This window comes from Dermacentor albipictus, unplaced genomic scaffold, assembly GCF_038994185.2.
Source record: "Dermacentor albipictus isolate Rhodes 1998 colony unplaced genomic scaffold, USDA_Dalb.pri_finalv2 scaffold_13, whole genome shotgun sequence".
In the NCBI taxonomy this organism is placed as follows: domain Eukaryota; kingdom Metazoa; phylum Arthropoda; class Arachnida; order Ixodida; family Ixodidae; genus Dermacentor; species Dermacentor albipictus.
The window spans coordinates 3,501,738-3,520,068 of record NW_027225567.1 but is presented as its reverse complement, the minus strand read 5'-3'; the positions used below and the strand labels follow the sequence as shown (position 1 = coordinate 3,520,068).

The following is an 18,331-nucleotide window of genomic DNA, read 5'->3' as shown; positions in this document are numbered from 1 at the left end:
TCACGATGGAGCAGGGCCTTAAAAGGCGAAGGTCCGGGCTTGTCATGGTCATGAAAATGACCATGTCGCACTTCACTGGCAGGGACCGATCACGCATTTCAGCGGCATACGCCACAAGGTTAGCCTACAGCTCCAGAAAGCTTCCAGACTTCGGCACGTGAGAAATTTCTCACTTGCCGTCACAAGTGAAAATTTCGCTTCGCTGCAGTCGCCACTCTCGCACCACCCGTTCAGAAAATTAGAAATTGCGGACCGCTGCGCAGTGATTTGTTTCTTTGGCGTAAAGGATGGCAGCCCTCTTGAATGCTGCTGTGAACGAGTGCCGAGCGATTAGTGGGCCTGGAGCACTCGTGACGACTGGGGAAGCATAGAAGTAGCATGTAGCCGGCAGTCAAGTGGAACGTGTCAAACCAATGCCAATGCTTTTCAACAGAGAAAGAGAAACCCGCGACCGCGAGCGGCATCTGCTCTTCCATGAACTACCAGTACTCCCTGCAAGCGCCGCCGTTCTGACATTCTCTGTGGTTCTGAGGGTGCCTCCGCAAATAGGAACAGCGTCCATCAACCATCGACACCCCCCCCCCCCCTTATGATTTTTGCGCGCACTGTAAAACTCTTAAAAATGTTGAAAAACCCTTCCTAAAAGCGAACAAACACGCGAGATAGCGAAAAGATACGGGTAGGGCCATAGGGCAAACATAAAATTGTAACTACGTTGTAGCTCCCGTTGGTCTCGCTTTTTGGCGGGGACACGTTTTGGTTTCGATTGTAAGTCGACCCCCCCAACTTCTGACTTTCAAATGTTAAAAAAGTGGTCGGCTTACAATCGTGTAAATACGGTGTCAGTGCGCTGGTCTTTTCTTTTTTTTGCCAGAATTTTTATAATACTAATAAATATGCCCATGATGTAAAGTAGCACATTTGTTCAGAATTTCAAAATGGCCTGAATTTGATGTATCATTCAGAGTGTCGTAGCTCTTGTTAGATTTTTCCCTGGAATGCTTAGCTCATTATTGAGCAACAAACTAGGTTTGTCCACTGGCACTGCAGTGCATTGTTTTCTCACCACTGAAATTATGCAACTTGGATCGTGCAAGTAAAACCAATGTATTCAACTGCAGGCAAAACAAAACTCGCTGGCTAAAAACAAAGCTTGCGAAGACTCAAAAACGGATTATGCAAATCAGCTACAGAAGACAAACCTGCTCCAACGAAAGCATTATACTGAACTCATGCCAAAAGTGTTTGAGGTAAGTTTTACTCTTTTTTTACATGCTTAAATGTAGTTTGTGGGCTCCTAATGCAACAAGCCCTCATTGTTATGAAGATACATTAAGATCTCACATGCCATGGTCCAACATAAAGGCATGTAGTTTACTTTGTAGTCTTAAGAGTAGTTCAAGAATCAGATTGTTACATCACATACTGTTTGTGATCGTATCTTGCCATTTTAATGACCCTTTTATCAATAACTAGGGCACACTTCATTTGTACTTTGTGCTTGCTTGTTAGACGAACGTGTTGTGGGGTATTTGAGACAAGCATGCTCTTATACATTTAATTTTTTTTCCTGTAATTTTCTATATATGCTGCAAACATGTTCTGCTACAAACGAAATTGCAGAGGTGGACTTGCGAAGATTTTCTTTGATGGCCATATGGTATTTGGATTAGTAGACTTGCTGCAATTTGCTATGTTTTGCTTATAAAACAGATGAACTGTGGCAACATTAATGTGTATTAGCAGCATAGAAATGTGAATGAACTGTGGGAATATTTTACTTCTATGTTTTTGTTTTACTTTATTGACCTATTTTTGGAAAGTGCTGAAATCTGTAACCTTTATAAGATTACAACGATTTTATATAAGCTCTTCCTCATTCTGTAGAGCAGCTGGGTGATTTAAATTGTGGGAGTCATTTGCATGCATTATAATTTGCGTATAAAAAAAAGAAATATAAGAATTACACTCGTGAATAGATACCAGGTATGGAGGCACTAATAAATGCGGCTTTAGGCACCTATAGCAGGCACTAAAGCTGTCCTTTAAGGCCTTTATAAGCACCAAATGTTGTTCTTTAGGTTTGTATAGGCACAATTAACAAAAACTTCTGCTGCACATCTGAGGATAACTTATAATTTTCTAAGAAATGTAGCCCACTAAACCCCTCTTTTGGGAAATTCACCTCATTTTCTCGATCAAATGGAATGAGGCAAGTTGCATATGGTACAAGATTTGTCTGAAATTTCGTGTGGCTAGACATTTAGAGAAATGTTGTGAAAGTAATAACAAACAAGCACCATACCAAGATGTTCAAGTTCTATGTTGCGACTTTGTTCACTTAGTATCGGTCTGTATGGAGAAAAGGAACACTCAACATTCACTGAAGTTACGGGCACATGTTTTTGCTTGGGAATGTTAGGTGATCCAAAACCTGTCAGAATGTTTGCCGGCCAGAGGCTTTGCCATTCTATCTTAGTACCGAAAACCCAGGATTTTTGTCTCCGCCAGAGTTAAGTTTCGCGCTAACTCTATCAGCAACAGGTCCATTGGGTATGGTGGCACACAATACGAATGTCCAAAATAAGCCCTACATTCTGGGTCAGAGATCTGCTTAAACGTGCAAGTTTCTTGATGACGTCAACTGAAAACATGAAGTGAGCGCATAAATATGACAACTCAGCCTTAAGTGTATTGTGGAATAGCACAGTTGAAGCCATTCTCACAACGATGCACTAGTCTGCTTCAAAGCTGGTAATTATCGGCGGCCTTCAGCCAAGTTAATCAGCAGGGGATAACTATAAGCAAAATAAGGCTTTGAAAAAACACGGACAAAGGCATTTTTAGGCTCTGAAAATCCAGTTTAGACACTGACATGACATTTATAGGCACAGTAAAAGTGCCACTAAAATGTTTCTATACTTGCAATTCGTGCTTATATGTTAAATAGGCACAATGAGGACACAAGGAGCAAAATGGGCATTTTACGTAGAGTTATGATCTCTTCTCATGAACATATATTACTAAACGTAACTTATTATTTTCTAATATCTTTTCTCACTTCTCTCAACTGCTGCTTAGATTTTTGAGGAAATATATAGTGAAACAGGGGGCACCTTGTTGCTGTTGAAGAAGATATACAAGTGGCAAGTTAACTATTTTTATTTGAAAAGATTAAGCACCACAAGACATTCAGTCCTATGTAAAAAATTGCAACTCTTCGTTATAAATGAGGTGTCTCAAAGGGCCTCTAAACCACCTTCAACATTTTTAGCAGATTTCAAATAAACATGAGTACTGTATACACAATGCTGCAACATTAATCTTTGGCAAATATAGCAGCACAGTGTGCCACAATGCAGTCACACATTCAATAAACTATCCCATACTTCTTCTCTCCGGGCTTTTCTAGTTCCTTCTTCGCAATGCCAGCAGGGTCGTAAGCACATCACCATGGTAAAAGCTGTTGATTGGTCAATGAACGAGCAGCGAGAGCACCAATGTTGCGAAAGCCACTTGTGTTTTTCGACAAGGGAAGGACTTGATCTTTCACTGATCTTTCTGCAACTTTCAATTCAGGGAATGTTATGCAGATTGCAGTGGTAGGTGGACAATGCAGAAGCCCTTCTTGACATAGCCCATAGCTTTCACTGCACTGTATTGGGAAGAGGAGAGAGCACCTTTGGGGAGGCTAGAGAAGGCCAGCGAAAAACCACATTGGCCACATAGTCCATCAAACTTCTGTAGCTTTGCTACCGCGGCATCATTTTGTGAAATTCTTGAGGCACTATGTTCATCGTAGACTGGTACACAGCTGCCACTACATAGCAAATTCTCGATCTCAAAGCGGTTTAGGGACCCCTTAAATTGTCCTTATTTCTGCTGCTAGTAAGGGAAAAAGCTTTTGTTTATTGAGAGGTGCTGCCTAGTGAATTTGTTTCTGTCACTTGCACATTGCAGCAACTGCAGAGCTTAGACGAACGAAGAACGGCATCTCTACAGAACTACATGAAGAAAGCAGCAGAGATTCACCGAGAAGTCATTCCTATCATTATCAAGTGTCTCGACGGAATTGTAGTAGCGGCAGACTCCATAGACCCAAAAAAGGTGAGTTTTTTTTTTTCGCATGTCATTTTGCATCCTCTTGCCAAATGTATGCTGTGTACCTTTCGCCAGCAGTTTAAAAGCTGTTTACTCTCCACAAAGAGAGCTCTAGGAGTCTTCCAGTGTTGCCCTCTGAAATAGCCCACTGAATTCAGTGGGCAGGAATGGGGATGGCAGGCTGCAGTAGTCCACCAGTATAGGAGCCCCACACTTTGCCAATTTTTTTGGCTTCCAAATGATCACACTTTTGCAAATCAATTTTGCTGTAATGCACACAGTCAAACTGAACATACATGAGATTGAGTTGGGAATTACTTTTTTTTTTTTTATAAAAAAAGTATATCTGCTCTTCACTGCCAGTGAGGTCCCCGCATCATGGTGGAGTTAACCTCAGATGTTTGCAGCCAGAAGATTTTGGGGATGACAGGCATGGCTGCTGCTATGGCATGTGCGAAACCATCTGTATTGCTTGTTGCAGCTTGAGGTGGCATTTGGGCCAGGAATCTACCAAGCCCATCGAGAAATATGTCCTGTAGTAGGAATGAATGACGAAAGGTTTATTTTACATTAGTTACACGGCCCCAATTACGGAAGCTTATTCCATGCAGGAGCAGGGTTTGGGTACGGGCTAGTTGGTATTCCATTGTTTCAAACATCACTTACAGCGCGTACATAGACAGGGACCAAAAGAATGACGACAAGTGCTGGCAAGGCAAGACAAGTACATATGCGTGTTACTCAACATAAAAATCAGTTGGAAGTCAGCACTTCTCTTCGTCGTTCTTTTGGTCCCTGTCTATGTACGCGCTGTAAGTGATGTTTGAATCCATGCAGGAGCATGTTACTCTTTTCGCACGTGACCAGGGCTGACACAAGGTAATCTGGTGAACTCCCTACTTCCAAGTTAGGACAGTGAGAATGAAGTTTCTCTTCACTATCCCAAATTTGCAGGTACTACAAATGCAGTCAAACCCAGCACACACCTCATTTAGTTATTTCTATGCATATAGTTGACATTATGAAAGAAAATGAGACATGTGTACATGAGAACTGAAACATGAATTCTGTGTTTGTAAAGCATGGCTAGTACAGTGTAAAGATTCCTTTCTGTCAATTCTATTTCTTAATCAAGGTGGGCAGAGCGCCACTCGAACCACGGAAGTGCAAAAAGGGTTAGAATAGAATCGTTGCATTATTTTAGCTCCTAATGTCGCCTCTTGTAATTCATGTCACACACAGGCACGTGTACTTGGCATACTCGCAATGCTTCTTTGTACACTCCACTTAATGCCTCCTGAAGTGAAATAAATTGAGAGCTGTGAAACCCATGGGGCATGTAATCTCCCTTTCAGAAGGGAACAGGTTGATTGAAAGTTGCTGCTCCTATTTCAAGATGCCTCCAAAAGCTGCCATAAAGGAACGTTGCTTGGTGCTTTTGCTTGATTTTTTTATTGATCTGAAGAAAGCACCTCTTGCACCAGAAAAATGTACTTTATGAGTGCTACTGCTTGGGCAAGTTGGCAATTCATATTGGGCAGAGCGTGTACTATAAAACCAGGACTGAGTGAGGCACACAAGGACACATACGGAAGCACACTGGCATCTGACATAGTAGTGGTTGCTAGTGCACTCCTGTGTGTCTGTGTGCCCCACTCAGCTCTTGCATTCTGGCACACACCCTGTGCAAAGAAATGCGCCTTCTCTTTGTGTAGTACAGGTTGACAGCCAAGGCAATCTTGTACCAAAACATTACCTAGCTCGGATTGAGCAATTGATGAGGATATACAAGGGAAAAACATTGAATTGTCATGCTGTTATGGGACTGGATAAAGAAAAAAGAAGCATGATACAGTTAAGAAACTATGGGGGAAGGTTGAATACAGTGGTAAAGGTGGCTAAGTAGGAATGGGGATATAGAGTGGTAGATGGCCCTTTTGTAAGCCAGTGAGCAGATATCAGTCCCTTGCATTCTTGAGTCAGCACCAGCGCATCAAAGGAGCTTTGTTGCAGTGTGGTTACCCTGGCCGCTGTTATTGCAGCTATACCAAAGTGTTCGAATAGCATGCTCAAACAATGCATAACTGACCACCTCTACGCACACTGGCAACTGCAATGACCTGTGCAGGATGCTGAAACAGTGGTGGAGAAGTACAAGTCTGGCTTTGTGCCAGCTGACGACTTTCCTTTCGAGGACTTGAGTGTAACGCGCAACTGTGACTCGAGCAGCACGACAGGCAGCACTGTGAACTCATCGTTCCGAGGCACTGGGGACACGGTTCGGGGCACCATCTCCGCTGGCAAGAAGAAGCGGTCAGGCCTGTTTGGAATTTTCAGCTCAAACAAGGTAGGCAGTGGGCTGCCACCATGGTTGTTGCCATGGTTGTCGCCCTACTACATTTATATGCATCATCATCATCATCGTCATATTATTATTATTATTATTATTATTATTATTATTATTATTATTTACTGTGCATTTTCTTTACTCGGGAGTAGTATTTGAAAAGTATGCTACTTATGTACCATGCAAACATGAACGAGAAATTTTTTAAGCCTAGTCATAACTACACTTTTAACCTGACAAAACCCAGCATATCATTTTTGATTAGCTGAGTTTGATACCTTGAACTTGTAATTTAACCATGGGAAGATAAATGACTTATGCTGGAGTGGAATTTAGGCACGCCCAACCTAACCTAAAGGAGCAGTTTGCATTCAGCGCATTTGCACTGGTGAGATGCTATTTGCTAGGGGCATCCTAGGCTTCAGTGCACCTAGTCTAATAAAACTCCGTAATGTGGTGATATACTAGTTGATTCCATCTTCAGTGCATGGGTGCCATCATCTTGGACTGTGCTATGAACATTTTCTCAATTTTGTGTGCGGCAAAGTCAAGCAAACACATTTGGTTGTGAAGAAGGGTTCAGCATTTTACATTTCAGTGCATCAAAATAAGAAATAGTGCACACTGCTGTATTACGCTTGATGAATTTGTATTAACAGGTTTCGTGATGGCCCTCCAATGCCTCATCATAATGCTCTTATAAAGGTAGTCACTTAGGCGAGTAAATAAAATGCCAGCCTAATTACATATATGGTGTGGGTCAAAATCTTAGGAAATGGGCACTTTACATAGTTAAATCCCTGACTTTAGTTATGAAGGTCTTTCAAGGTTGACCTGAATTTTGCACGACGAGAGAGTAAACAAGCGGTAGTAGTGCAGTAAAATTTTCAGCCGTCACATTATTAAAATACAACTGAAAATCTTCTAGTACAGTGTGCACAGCAATCATTGTAGCAGGCACATATGCATGCATGGTCTTGGCAGCCAGTGTAAGGTGTGAGGTAGTGACGAATGAACCACACTGATTTGTTTTCTAGCGTAAATAGGTACTGCATTGGCTGCATTACTTCACCAGCTCTGATTTGAAAGAAAGTTGCACTTGACAGAAGATTGTCCTGCTATGGCTGATGTGCGATTGCTGTATTCTTTTGTTCGTTCCTACACAGACATGTTTGATAGGCACGTATTTGATTTACATACTTAAGAACTTGGTAAAGTAAGCTTTGCATCTAAACAATAGACAGCTGCAACCAGGACTGTTGTGACACAACAGTATTACAGGTTCTGCTGAATAATATGTTGAGTGGTTGTACTGTTCTAGTAGTGGTCCTTGTTATGTGTTTAGCTTGTCTCTTGCTGCTTGTACATGAGGTAAGCTGGTAAGGTGTCAAAGTAAGCAGACAGGGACTGAAAGAAACAGATGACATGAACCATGTCATGCAGTATGTCAAAGGGTTATGAGCATGCATGCATCACATTAAATAAAAAAAATGCTGTCATCATGTGTCAGTAGTTGCTTTTTATACATTTGTAAGGTTTGAACACATTTACACACTTCTGCAGATTTTGTTTCTGCACCTTTTCTCTAAAAATGAGTTTTGCTGGCTTGACTTCAAGCATTCTTTGTTTTGTTAAGTCCTTCTTGTTAGGAAAATAAGAACTGAATGTTCGGTGTTTACAGCATGCAGCATATTCACTCATTGGCTTGGCAATCTGTGTCAGCAGCTAGTGATGAAAATCTTTCAAATGGACATCATACTAGTAATTGCCAAATTGTTGATAAAATGAGATAAGAGCTGTTTACCAATATCTTGTCTTTGGGTTTCCTTACTGCATAATTGATTTTGACACCTGTCAATTAAGGATAGTTTTCCATTTGCTAATTTGGTGCACGTAAGCTTCTGTGTGAGTATGCTTTTGTTATCCTTGGGAAAATTGTGTGCACAGACCTGCTGTAACTGAGCATTTAACTGTGTGAGAATACTTTGGCTTTTAGGTTGGTTTTGGCTATTTGGGTGTTTTCAATGGAAAAAAAATTATCCTCAGTAGATAGTGACTAGTGTTGAGAACCTTCTATCTATGTAGGTCTTAGCATTGATCATTCTCTTAAGCTGTATATGCTTGTCAGCACCTTCCTTGTTTTTATCTTCTGGAGCAAAGACATGTGTGCTACTCAAGCTAATTCACACCTTTGCATCTATTCTACTTCTTTGGAAAATTTTCACAGCCATTCCGGCTGGGTCACTTACACAAAGAAGCATGGTCATCAGGGCAAGCTGGTAAAGTGTCAAAGTAAACAGACAGGGATGGAAAGAAACAGGTGACATGAGCCATATGTCCTCTATTTCTTTCCACCTCTGCAAATTCTGTTAGCGCTTCTTGTGCTGCCACCTAATTAAGTGGAAGGTCACCTTTTGCGAACCTCATGCTAGGCCGTAGAAGCATCTGCTGATCAAGTGCTTGACTAGATCAATGCGGGTTTTCTTATACACGTTCATCTATTTCACCCCAGTTCCCTGCGCCCCTGCCTTCTTTGGCCAAAGTAATTATGAGTTGTGTCGATAGTTGCACTTGAACAGATAAATTGTACCTTAGAGAGGACACTTTTGAACATATTTGACTAAATGCTTATGTGTTGTTTTGTCCCTGCTCATCCCCTCTTATTTCTTTCTTTCTTTCCCTGTCAATGGCACTTTCAATCTTGCCAACACCCACCCAACTCTGTCCATTCCCCCGTTTTGCTTTTGTGGCATCTTTGCGTCCACACAAACAAACAAAAAACAAACAAAAACTGGTTGGTGGCGGTGCTTCCTCCTCATTTCTCTTCTGCTTCCAAAACGTAAGTATCTCAGCAAACTGGGAACCAGTCACTGCCTGGCAAGTATTGCTTCCGGCTAACACTCGCACCATGCCTTGCCTGCAGCCAGCCCTCTTCTAATTCCCACTCGTTCCTTCACACCTCTTTTCTTGTTATGCGCCCTGTATGTAGGTATGTTTTAAGAGGCATGTCACTGCGGTCTAACTGTGACCTCTGCTCTCTTTTCGGCATGCTTGCGCGGGATGTCACATTGAAGAAGGTGTGAACCTCTGCCATTTTTCCCCCTCTTTTTTTCTTTTTGTTGATAAGCACTTGCAAACTACTGTCCTTGAATTCTGGCCTTTTTGTTTGAATAATTGTGAACAGCACGTCTCAAATTGGAAGCCAGTTTTGGGAGCGCAATCTTTGTTTAATCTTGATAGTAGTGTGCGTTCAATACAGGTGTAGGTGGTGCAAGTGGCATGTGTATTACCACAGTTGTAGTACTCATTAGAGAAATTTGCAAAGTACAGTTGCATGAGTGGCGCAGCTTGTTGCGCCATCCTGCCATATAGGTGGGCTTCTGAGGCTTACTTCTGTGTCGTTCTTGTCACATCAGTAAGCGAGCTCTGTGTAGAGAACTAGCTATATTTATCACAGGTGTAAAAAGCCCAGAGTACATGCCTAGTTGTTGGGGACATGATTGATGCGAACCACTCTTGGCTTGGTCACTTCTGAACCATCTTATAAGTGCTTTCCATTTGGACTCTCTGCTCGTTGGCTGATATTTTGGTACTTTGCCTTAAATGCTTTGTAAAAATGTAATCTTCATGCATAAAATAATACCAGCAGTATGTGAAAGCAAGCTATTTACCATATGTCAAAAGCAGCTTGAATTAGCCTTTTTTTACATCTGTTGCAGCATGGCTATTTTTATTTAGGGTTGCATTAGGATGTGCATTAAGATATACGTTATAAAAAAGTGAGCAGAGTTGCACTAGCGTATTTTGTGTGCAGCATGCGTTTGACTCCCTGAACATACAAAGTTGTCTGCATGCGACAATGTTGAACTTAAGCCTGCACCTTGCTCATACATGCCACTCATCATTGCTTACTCTATGCTGAGAATGGCTTCAAGTTTGTCATTTGAAATGCCTGCGTTGTTGCAAATTATATCTGATAATTGTTTTGACCATCAAGAATGGCTACGTGTGCTTTTTTGTATGTGAACGTGAATGCTTTACTTTTTTAGCAATTTTTTGAAGAATCAGCAGCATTTTCTTTTTAATTTTCAGTTGTGTTAGGTGTAGAATCCTCCTGCAGCATTCAGGGAAGCCATAAAAAATAATTGGCCAATGCTTTGCTACTCTTTGTTCAATTCGGATATTGCATGTTCTTGGTTTCTTCCATTGTGTTCAATGGCTTGCTCCTTAAAGAACATAATTAATCTATTTTTAATCTCATATGATCATAGGTAGCAGGGAACTTTCTTATTTGTTTTCCTTTTCTTTTTTTGCATGAGATGTGCATGAAAGGCACAGTTGTTATAGTATATGTATCAAAACTTTTGCCTGACATTTTGCAATTTACTGTTTTTTTTTTGTCATGTTTCTTACTTAAATCAGAACAACATTGATGAATTCAAGGATGACTACAGCAATCTGCCTCCAAATCAGCGGAGAAAAAAGCTGCTGCAGGAGCTGGACAAGACACGAACACAGATTAACACACTTACGCAAGCTAGGTAAGGCCACTGGTTCTTCTTTAGTGCATGAAATAAGGTATATGCTAAGAGGGTGGCGCCTTGCCTGTGAAAGTGCTTTACTAATTTGCATATGTTGCATGTGTGCCAAGAACATTCTCTTTACCGTCATCTTGAGCCGCATAAATGTGTTGATTTGGTAGGTAAAGGCATAGAGGTAAACAAAGCTGCTTGTAGGGAAATCTGACACTACTATCGGTGTAGTTATCTTTCGACTTTATTAAATACGTTTAGCCCTAAAGTATTGTACATGCCGTAAAGTCCCGTAAAGATGGTAAAGAAATTTCTTGCTCCAAACAATGTTCTTCTGCTCTCCTAATAACTGGCACGTTCTCGTGCTGTTACTGGAAATGACACCCCACTCCTACCAAGCTTCATTATGGCAGTACCGTGCAAGTAATTCCCAGCTGCTCTGTTATAAGGGACACTAATGAGGAGTGCTTCATTGGCTTAGCCTGGTATATTAGGCTTTTAAAGTGGTATTTACATTTATTATATTCAAAAACATTGACTTTCACTGCATAAATGAAAGGTCAATTGATTTTTACCAAATTTCGCATCTATAACATGATGCCGGTGAGACAGTAGCGTGAAAACAAGTATTTCATTGCATTTTCACATGTTACGGCTAATATTCGTGCAGGAAGAGTTTGCAAAGATTGCCAGGTTGAGCTCTTGTATACTGCGACATCTGTTTCGGTGACTGCATGCCAGCACTCCCCATCCTGCCCTTTGCTGTTGTCCGGAGACTCCAGTCGCCGCATATTCTTCATGGTCTGCTCCTCCCATGATTGGGCAAAGTGTTAAATGTCCTTTCGTGTTTAATTAGGTTTTCAGTGAGTTGCAGCAATATAGATAATGCCCTATTTCTTTTTCTTTCTCTAGTTATTTTGTTTCAGTGCACTCTTTGCCACATTGAGCATTGCAGAGGAGAGCAGGAACATTTGCAAGTAATTTGTGATCAGTTTTAAATAGAGGTATGACTGGATTGCCAGGAAGGGTTCCCGCTGTATGCAGTCTTGGGTCTGAAGGAAGGGGAAAACTGGAATTTGAACATTGTTTGAAAATATTCTGAATCCTGAGTCGCACCTAATAAACCCGAAAGACAGAATCAAAAAGTGGGATACTGCGTTGTTCACTTATTTCATGTAGTTGCACAGCCCTAATGTAGTAATTTCATGTTTAATTGTTTTCTGATTTAAGCAATGATTTTTATTGGTGTTGAAATATAATTTAATAAGTCAGTAATGGGAACATACTTCTCTTCTGAGCCAGTAGCTCTGACAGCACTGCTCTAGGCTTATCTCTCAGCATGTTCATTGATGCTGTGCTCATAGCATTTTTGTTTGTTTTCTTGCATTAGAGAGGGCCTCTACAAGCTGAAGGGTTCATATGAACAGAATGCAGCTCTGGGAGACCCTCAGACTATCCAGGGAGAGATAAATGACATTGGTGCCAAGCTTGAGAAGCTCCAAACAGATTTGGAGAAGTATCAGGTGAGGGGATTGTTCTTTATTAAACCTTGTTAGGGAAGCAAATGCTAAACATGTTCTTTGTGTTGCACTTTTTTGTTTTTGTATTGATTTGAGCCTTTCAGTGATGCTCAGCATTTAAAACTGTCCCATAGTGTAAAGGGTTTGTTGGGCAGTGTTCTTGGAATGATACTAAAATACCATGTTCGCTGGTCTTTTAGATCATTATTTTTTTCCTGGGAAAGTCACTGGGGCTGGTTGTTGTAGGTGCCTTACAATGGTGTTATTGGGTTAATGCATGCTCGCTTTGCAGAACTACCTGACAGAGGTGGACAGCCAGATGGCAACTCCCGATACACAGAAGCGCTACCGTAACAGCTTCTCGGAAGGCTCATTGTCGCGCAGTGCCTCTGAGTCTAGCGTCTCGAATAACCACCAGAACAACAACAAAGGACCTCCAACGCCCATCACAGCGCATAACAAGTAAGCGCCCTTGCTGAAACCCATCATCCGTCTCCAGTGTTTTGGTTCTGAAAGATTGCACGTAAAGGAATGCCAAGTACTACAAGTTGTTTTGGCCATGTTTGCAACGGCATTGAGTGGAGATGGTTATTAGTCACTTTTTAGATTGCTTCGTGAGTAGTTTGAAGGTGTAAGTGAAAAAAAAAAATGATGAAATCAGTTTTATGCAGTAAAATCTTGAAGATATTGTACTTGGGCATGACACATTCACTTCACTGCTAAGCTGAAGCTTGTCAGAAGTTTGTCAGATTTCAAGCGTACAAATGTATGATAATAAGCTTTAAATTTAGCTCAAAACTAAGTAAGGGGAAAGGCAGAGACACCAGCCTCAGGCAGATGCTTTGCATCGGGAAAGGCGGAGAAGAGACAGGAGAGTAGAGGACTAACAAGTGACAGGGAGGAAAAAAAGGTGAAACACAAGAAGATAGTACAGGCACTCGACCAATGAGCTGATTCACAACCTGATGTCCATGGCTGCGCTTCATAAAAGGTGAAGTAAATCTGGGTTGCATTGGAAAGTGTATTTTTGTCGCACAAGGGCCAGATATAGTTACGTGGGTGAAATAGTGCACATGTGTTGGAATTGCCTTTGAGCGTGGCTTGACCAGAGATACGGTGTGCATGGGCACGTCACAAGTTTCATCTCCCAGGAGAGTGTGGCAGTTTAAGTGCAAGGGCACTAATTAGCATGCACTTTTTACCTCTGGTCCAGTATGTGGAAGCTGTTCAATGTATAGGCTAAGGTGCAGCTTTGTAGATCGGAAAGAAACATTGACATGATTGCTCAACTAAATGTTGTGGAAAATGAGCAAGAAGTTTATTTTTCCAATACCAATGCCATTCATGCCAGAAGACATGATAGCAAGGCAAAATGGACTTGTCAAGAAGCTTGTGGTTAAGCTTACGCAAACCTCTTGGCAAGTCTTTTTCTCTTGATGTCATGTCTTCTGGCATGGATGGAGTAGTATTGCTGAGGAGCTGCACTAACCTAGCCAGTGATACTGCATTCCTGTGCAAGTATTTGTTTGACAAGCATGGCCTGCTTGTGTCCTTGAAGGAATGTTAAATTTTAGACATTCAATTACAGACATAATGTTAAAGGGTGCTGAGTCCTGCAGCACAATAAACACGGTATTGCCTAAGTTTATGAAGGCAGATTTATTTGCCTCCAGTGACACCCAACACTGCACAAAAGCTTGGTCCCGGAGTGGCATGGGGACAAAAAAAAAAAAAGCTATAAATACAGAAATGGCGCTGCCAGCACATTTCTCTGGGTGGATGGCTTCCTATGACATGCCGCTATGGGAAAAGTGTCCCCCACAGCTATGCTGCATACTCTCGGGATGATCAGTGGTCCTGCTCACAAGGGCTAGGGCTCTGTTGGCCTGAGTCTCCGATGGATGCGGCTTGGCATAGTACGACCACGCACAAGCACTAGGGATCGCTTTTTGGCTTAGTGTTTGGAAGAGAAGCAACACGAGGTACACGCTCGCACTAAGTGCAAGGGAATGGCCAAACAAAGGCGCCGTTGGACGAAAAAAAAAAAAAAAAGAAAACAAAAAACATGCACACACACTGTGCTGTCCCAGAGAGGTCTCTTGTGCTTGCCCAGTTGCGCTACCGAGGTGAGAAGTGTGAATCACCTCCCCGAAAAGGGGTAAGTGGAAAGTTACTTGCTGAGCCCTTCCAAGGTGAAGCAACAGGTGATCTACAGTTCAGCTGTTGCTCTGGTTTGTCGCGAATGTTAAAGGGAGAGAGGCACAGGACCCGCAGAATAGGTGAATGCCTGTGAAAAGGTGACAGGGTGCGGCTGAAGGCCAGCAATCTATAGCTAATTGTTTTTGCTTGCAACCGTTGTCAGCATGTAATGTACAAGCAGTAACATTTTCTAGCTCTTTCTATGTATACTGTGTGCAGGTAATTTGGAGCATGCAAATGAAGCCAGAAAGATATTTTTGGGGTATAGCTTGGGGCATGTCTAGCTTACACCCTTTAACTTTGTTTAGTGGTCTATGCTTTCACGTAATTAAGCTGCGGAAGGTATTAGTCATGGTTGCATTAGTTGCAAATAGAGGCAATGCCAGTGCAATGTCAGTGAAGCGTCTGTCCTATGTGAAGAAATCATTATCTAAGCTCAGTCCTCCTCATCCGGTGCACCTGCAGTCATCTGTTTGGAACTAATATTATTCACACCACTGAGGCTGGAGTAGACTAGTACATCAGAATTTCAAGGTACCAGTATTGCGAAATTTCTTGAATATCTCATGTGCATAAGTACAGCATTGCGAAGCATTTTAATCGAAGTGTCGAAGGGGGTTTATTGTCAAAGCACAGCTCACTAAAACAGAAGCAGTAAAGCTGGAACCGCATGGCGCGTTTTTCGCTCGCGAAAAACGCGGCGGTCGGCAAACGCCCGCGTTGCCACCGACGCGCGAGCACCCGTACGAAAAAAAGGAGCGGCGCGAAGGAGCGGCGCTTTCGCGCCGCGTTATCCGGGTTGCCTGACAACATAACTCTCAACGGCATGTATTGTCTCTGTTACCGCATATATAATATGCCCTTAAACTTACAGAACACTACAATAAAAATAATCTGAGTGTAATTAGACAGCGACATTTCTTTCCGAGGTGTATTTATCAAGCTTAATTTCAAGCAGCAATATTGTGTGCGAAACTGCGACTATGTACCTTCCGCATGCTGAGAAGCCGCTGCTTGTTTACAACTTCACATATAAAAAGGAGGGTCGGCCGCTTACTACCGAGCAGAAGAGGCGACTGCTAGTATTAAGGGGGATGCTGATACTGAAGCAAGAAAAAATGCCGGTCAGGAGGTACATGTGGGTGCGGGCTGCCTGGTTGAGAAGAGAGCGAGCACCATACACTGGTATTATTAGCAAATTGTCTTGCCAGTATTAGCGATGAGACGCGACGCTTCTCCACTTTAGCTATTAGGGCCTCGTTGAAGGTTGCTTTGTACATTTTAGGTGAACACGATGCGCGAACCAACACAATGCGCGAACGAAATCACGGTAGCACATGTTTTCCTTGACGCGGCGCCAGTACTGCCGAGAAAAAAAAAAAAGTTCCGCCAAGGAGGTTCCGTCGACCAGGGCCATCAGTGGCAAAACCAGAGACCAGGGCCATCTGGTGGCAAAACAATAACCAAAATGTCATGTGACCAAATGCCACGTGACTTACCTGAACTCTGATTGGTGGACGCGCCCGCGCGACGCGTTTTTTTCTACTCCGAGCAGCAGCACGCGGCGGCGCGATTTCGTGATGGATCCTGCTGGGCACGCGTCAAAATGACGCGCGCGTCCCACCATCCGCGCGTCAATCGCGCCTGAAATCGCGCCATGCGGTTCCGCCTTAATACACACCAAAGCATCGACATTTGGTTTACCACCTAATTAATGTTCCTCAGTTTCCTCCGCTCTCTTCTCTCTACCCCTTCTTCTTTTCCTCAGTTTAGAGTAGCAGTCCATAGAGGCCCCTCTGGCCAACCTTTTCCCATTTTCTTTTCATTAAACCTTCTTCTCTTTGAGCTGAAGGGAATTTCCTATGTTAGAAGTTTTCATGTTGATGCTTTACCTTTTTCTGTGCTCTGGAACTGCAGCACGGCCTGTCGTCCGGAAAGTGGCCTTGGAACAAGTCACACAAGCATCCCTGATGACGATGGGGACTTCGAAGAGAATGGCTACGAAGTGGACTCATTTGAGGCAGAACTCTTGCCACCTCTTGGTCGGGCGGTGGCCATCTACGCTTTCGATGGTAATGGCATTGGTCTTGGTTTGGAATGCTTTCATTGAATTTATATGTCTATGTGGACGATGTACAAATAGGGTTCAGGTCATGCAATGCTAGCATTTGCGAGAGGCAGCTACAACTTGGCTTGAATAGACTCTCAAGGTGGGCGGACGAGAATGGTTTTAAGTTGAACCCCCAAAAAAGCACATGTGTCTTATTTTCCAACAGGAGAGGTGTACTGCCACAACCAGACATTAACCTTAATGGAGAAAGACTAACTGTTAGTCATGAACACAAATTCTTAGGTATTATCCTGGACACAAAGCTTAACTTCATTCCCCACTTAAAATATCTTAAAGAAAAATGCCTGAAGACCATGAACCTCCTCAAGCTGCTCTCTCGAACAACTTGGGGCAGTGACAGGAAGTGTCTCCTTAGCCTGTACAAGAGTCTCGTACAATCACGCCTCGACTATGGAGCTGTGTTGTACCACTCCGCAACAGAGACTGCGCTAAAGATTCTCGACCCAGTCCACAACCTCGGTATACGACTGGTGTTAGATATGGAGCTGTTTCCTGCGATTACTTCGAGTTCCCCAAACCACTTCGAGTCGCAGCACAGCTAATTGAGGAATGCCGAAGCAGGAAAGCACATTCCAGAGGAGCGGCCGAGCAAACAAGTTTAAGGCAACAAGTTCACGTGCCAACAAGTTCGTGCGCCGCCGGGATTAGCAGGTGGGCCTCGGACAATGGAGCATGAGCAGCCCTCCCCTTCTCCTCGTTAGAAGTGCATTGCCAGTCTGCGAGGCAAGACCGCAGAGAGCCGCCAGGTGTGACACCGCGACACGGGCGCCTACGATTGGCGGAAAGTGGCGTCATCGGAGCGGACTCTCCTATTGGTCGAACATGACGTGACTTACAGTGCCCGAAGGGTTTATAAGAAGCCTTCCAGAGAGACCTGAGCATTCTGGGACATTTCCCTGATTCCCTGATTCACCTCTCTCGAACTTCTTGCCGCGGGCCGCAGCGTCCGAGTTGCTGCCGGCCCGTAATGACAGTACGACTGTTAATTGACGCTCACCTCCTTGTACATAATGTAGAATAAATACTCCCAAGTTTGGTATTTCATCCCGAACTCCGTCCCTCAACCCCTACACTGGCAACAGGCGCCTTCAGAACGAGCCCTGTTGAAAGTCTCTACGTTGAGTCCAACGAATGGTCCTTACATCTGCGAAGAATATTCTTAAGTTTCTCATACTATTCTAAGGTAAAATCAGACACCGAACATCCATGCCATTCCATCGTTAGCGACATGCGCGCTTCCAGACTTTACAGTAACCGCCCACGTATTAGAACCCCTTTGAGCCTACGCTTGGAAGCAATGGTAGACGAAACAGACATCCATCTCCCAGAAAATATCCTGCCTCCCAGTCGCCTTCCACCGCCTTGGGAATGGCAGACCATGGAGTGCGATATCTCGTTTGTCGAAATAACAAAACATGCACCTGAGGCACACATACGATCACACTTCCTCGAACTCCAAGTGAAGTACTGCTGTGCCGAATATTATACAGATGCCTCCAGG

At 43.0% G+C, this 18,331-nt stretch overlaps 1 protein-coding gene across 5 annotated transcripts in view; it reads left to right on the top strand.

Annotated features, from left to right (window-relative positions):
- Positions 1-18,331, top strand: part of Cip4 (formin-binding protein 1-like Cip4) — a 318,199-nt gene that overhangs the window by 289,032 nt on the left and 10,836 nt on the right. For 4 of the 5 annotated variants that reach the window (XM_065445621.2, XM_065445617.2, XM_065445622.1 and 1 more), the window contains exons 7-13: positions 1,122-1,250; positions 3,961-4,107; positions 6,230-6,448; positions 10,871-10,989; positions 12,371-12,503; positions 12,793-12,962; positions 16,614-16,771. In XM_065445621.2, coding sequence (XP_065301693.1) covers positions 1,122-1,250; positions 3,961-4,107; positions 6,230-6,448; positions 10,871-10,989; positions 12,371-12,503; positions 12,793-12,962; positions 16,614-16,771 — 1,075 coding nt within the window. The remainder of the gene's footprint in view (positions 1-1,121; positions 1,251-3,960; positions 4,108-6,229; positions 6,449-10,870; positions 10,990-12,370; positions 12,504-12,792; positions 12,963-16,613; positions 16,772-18,331) is intronic. The other variant, XM_065445619.2, reaches the window with a different exon arrangement.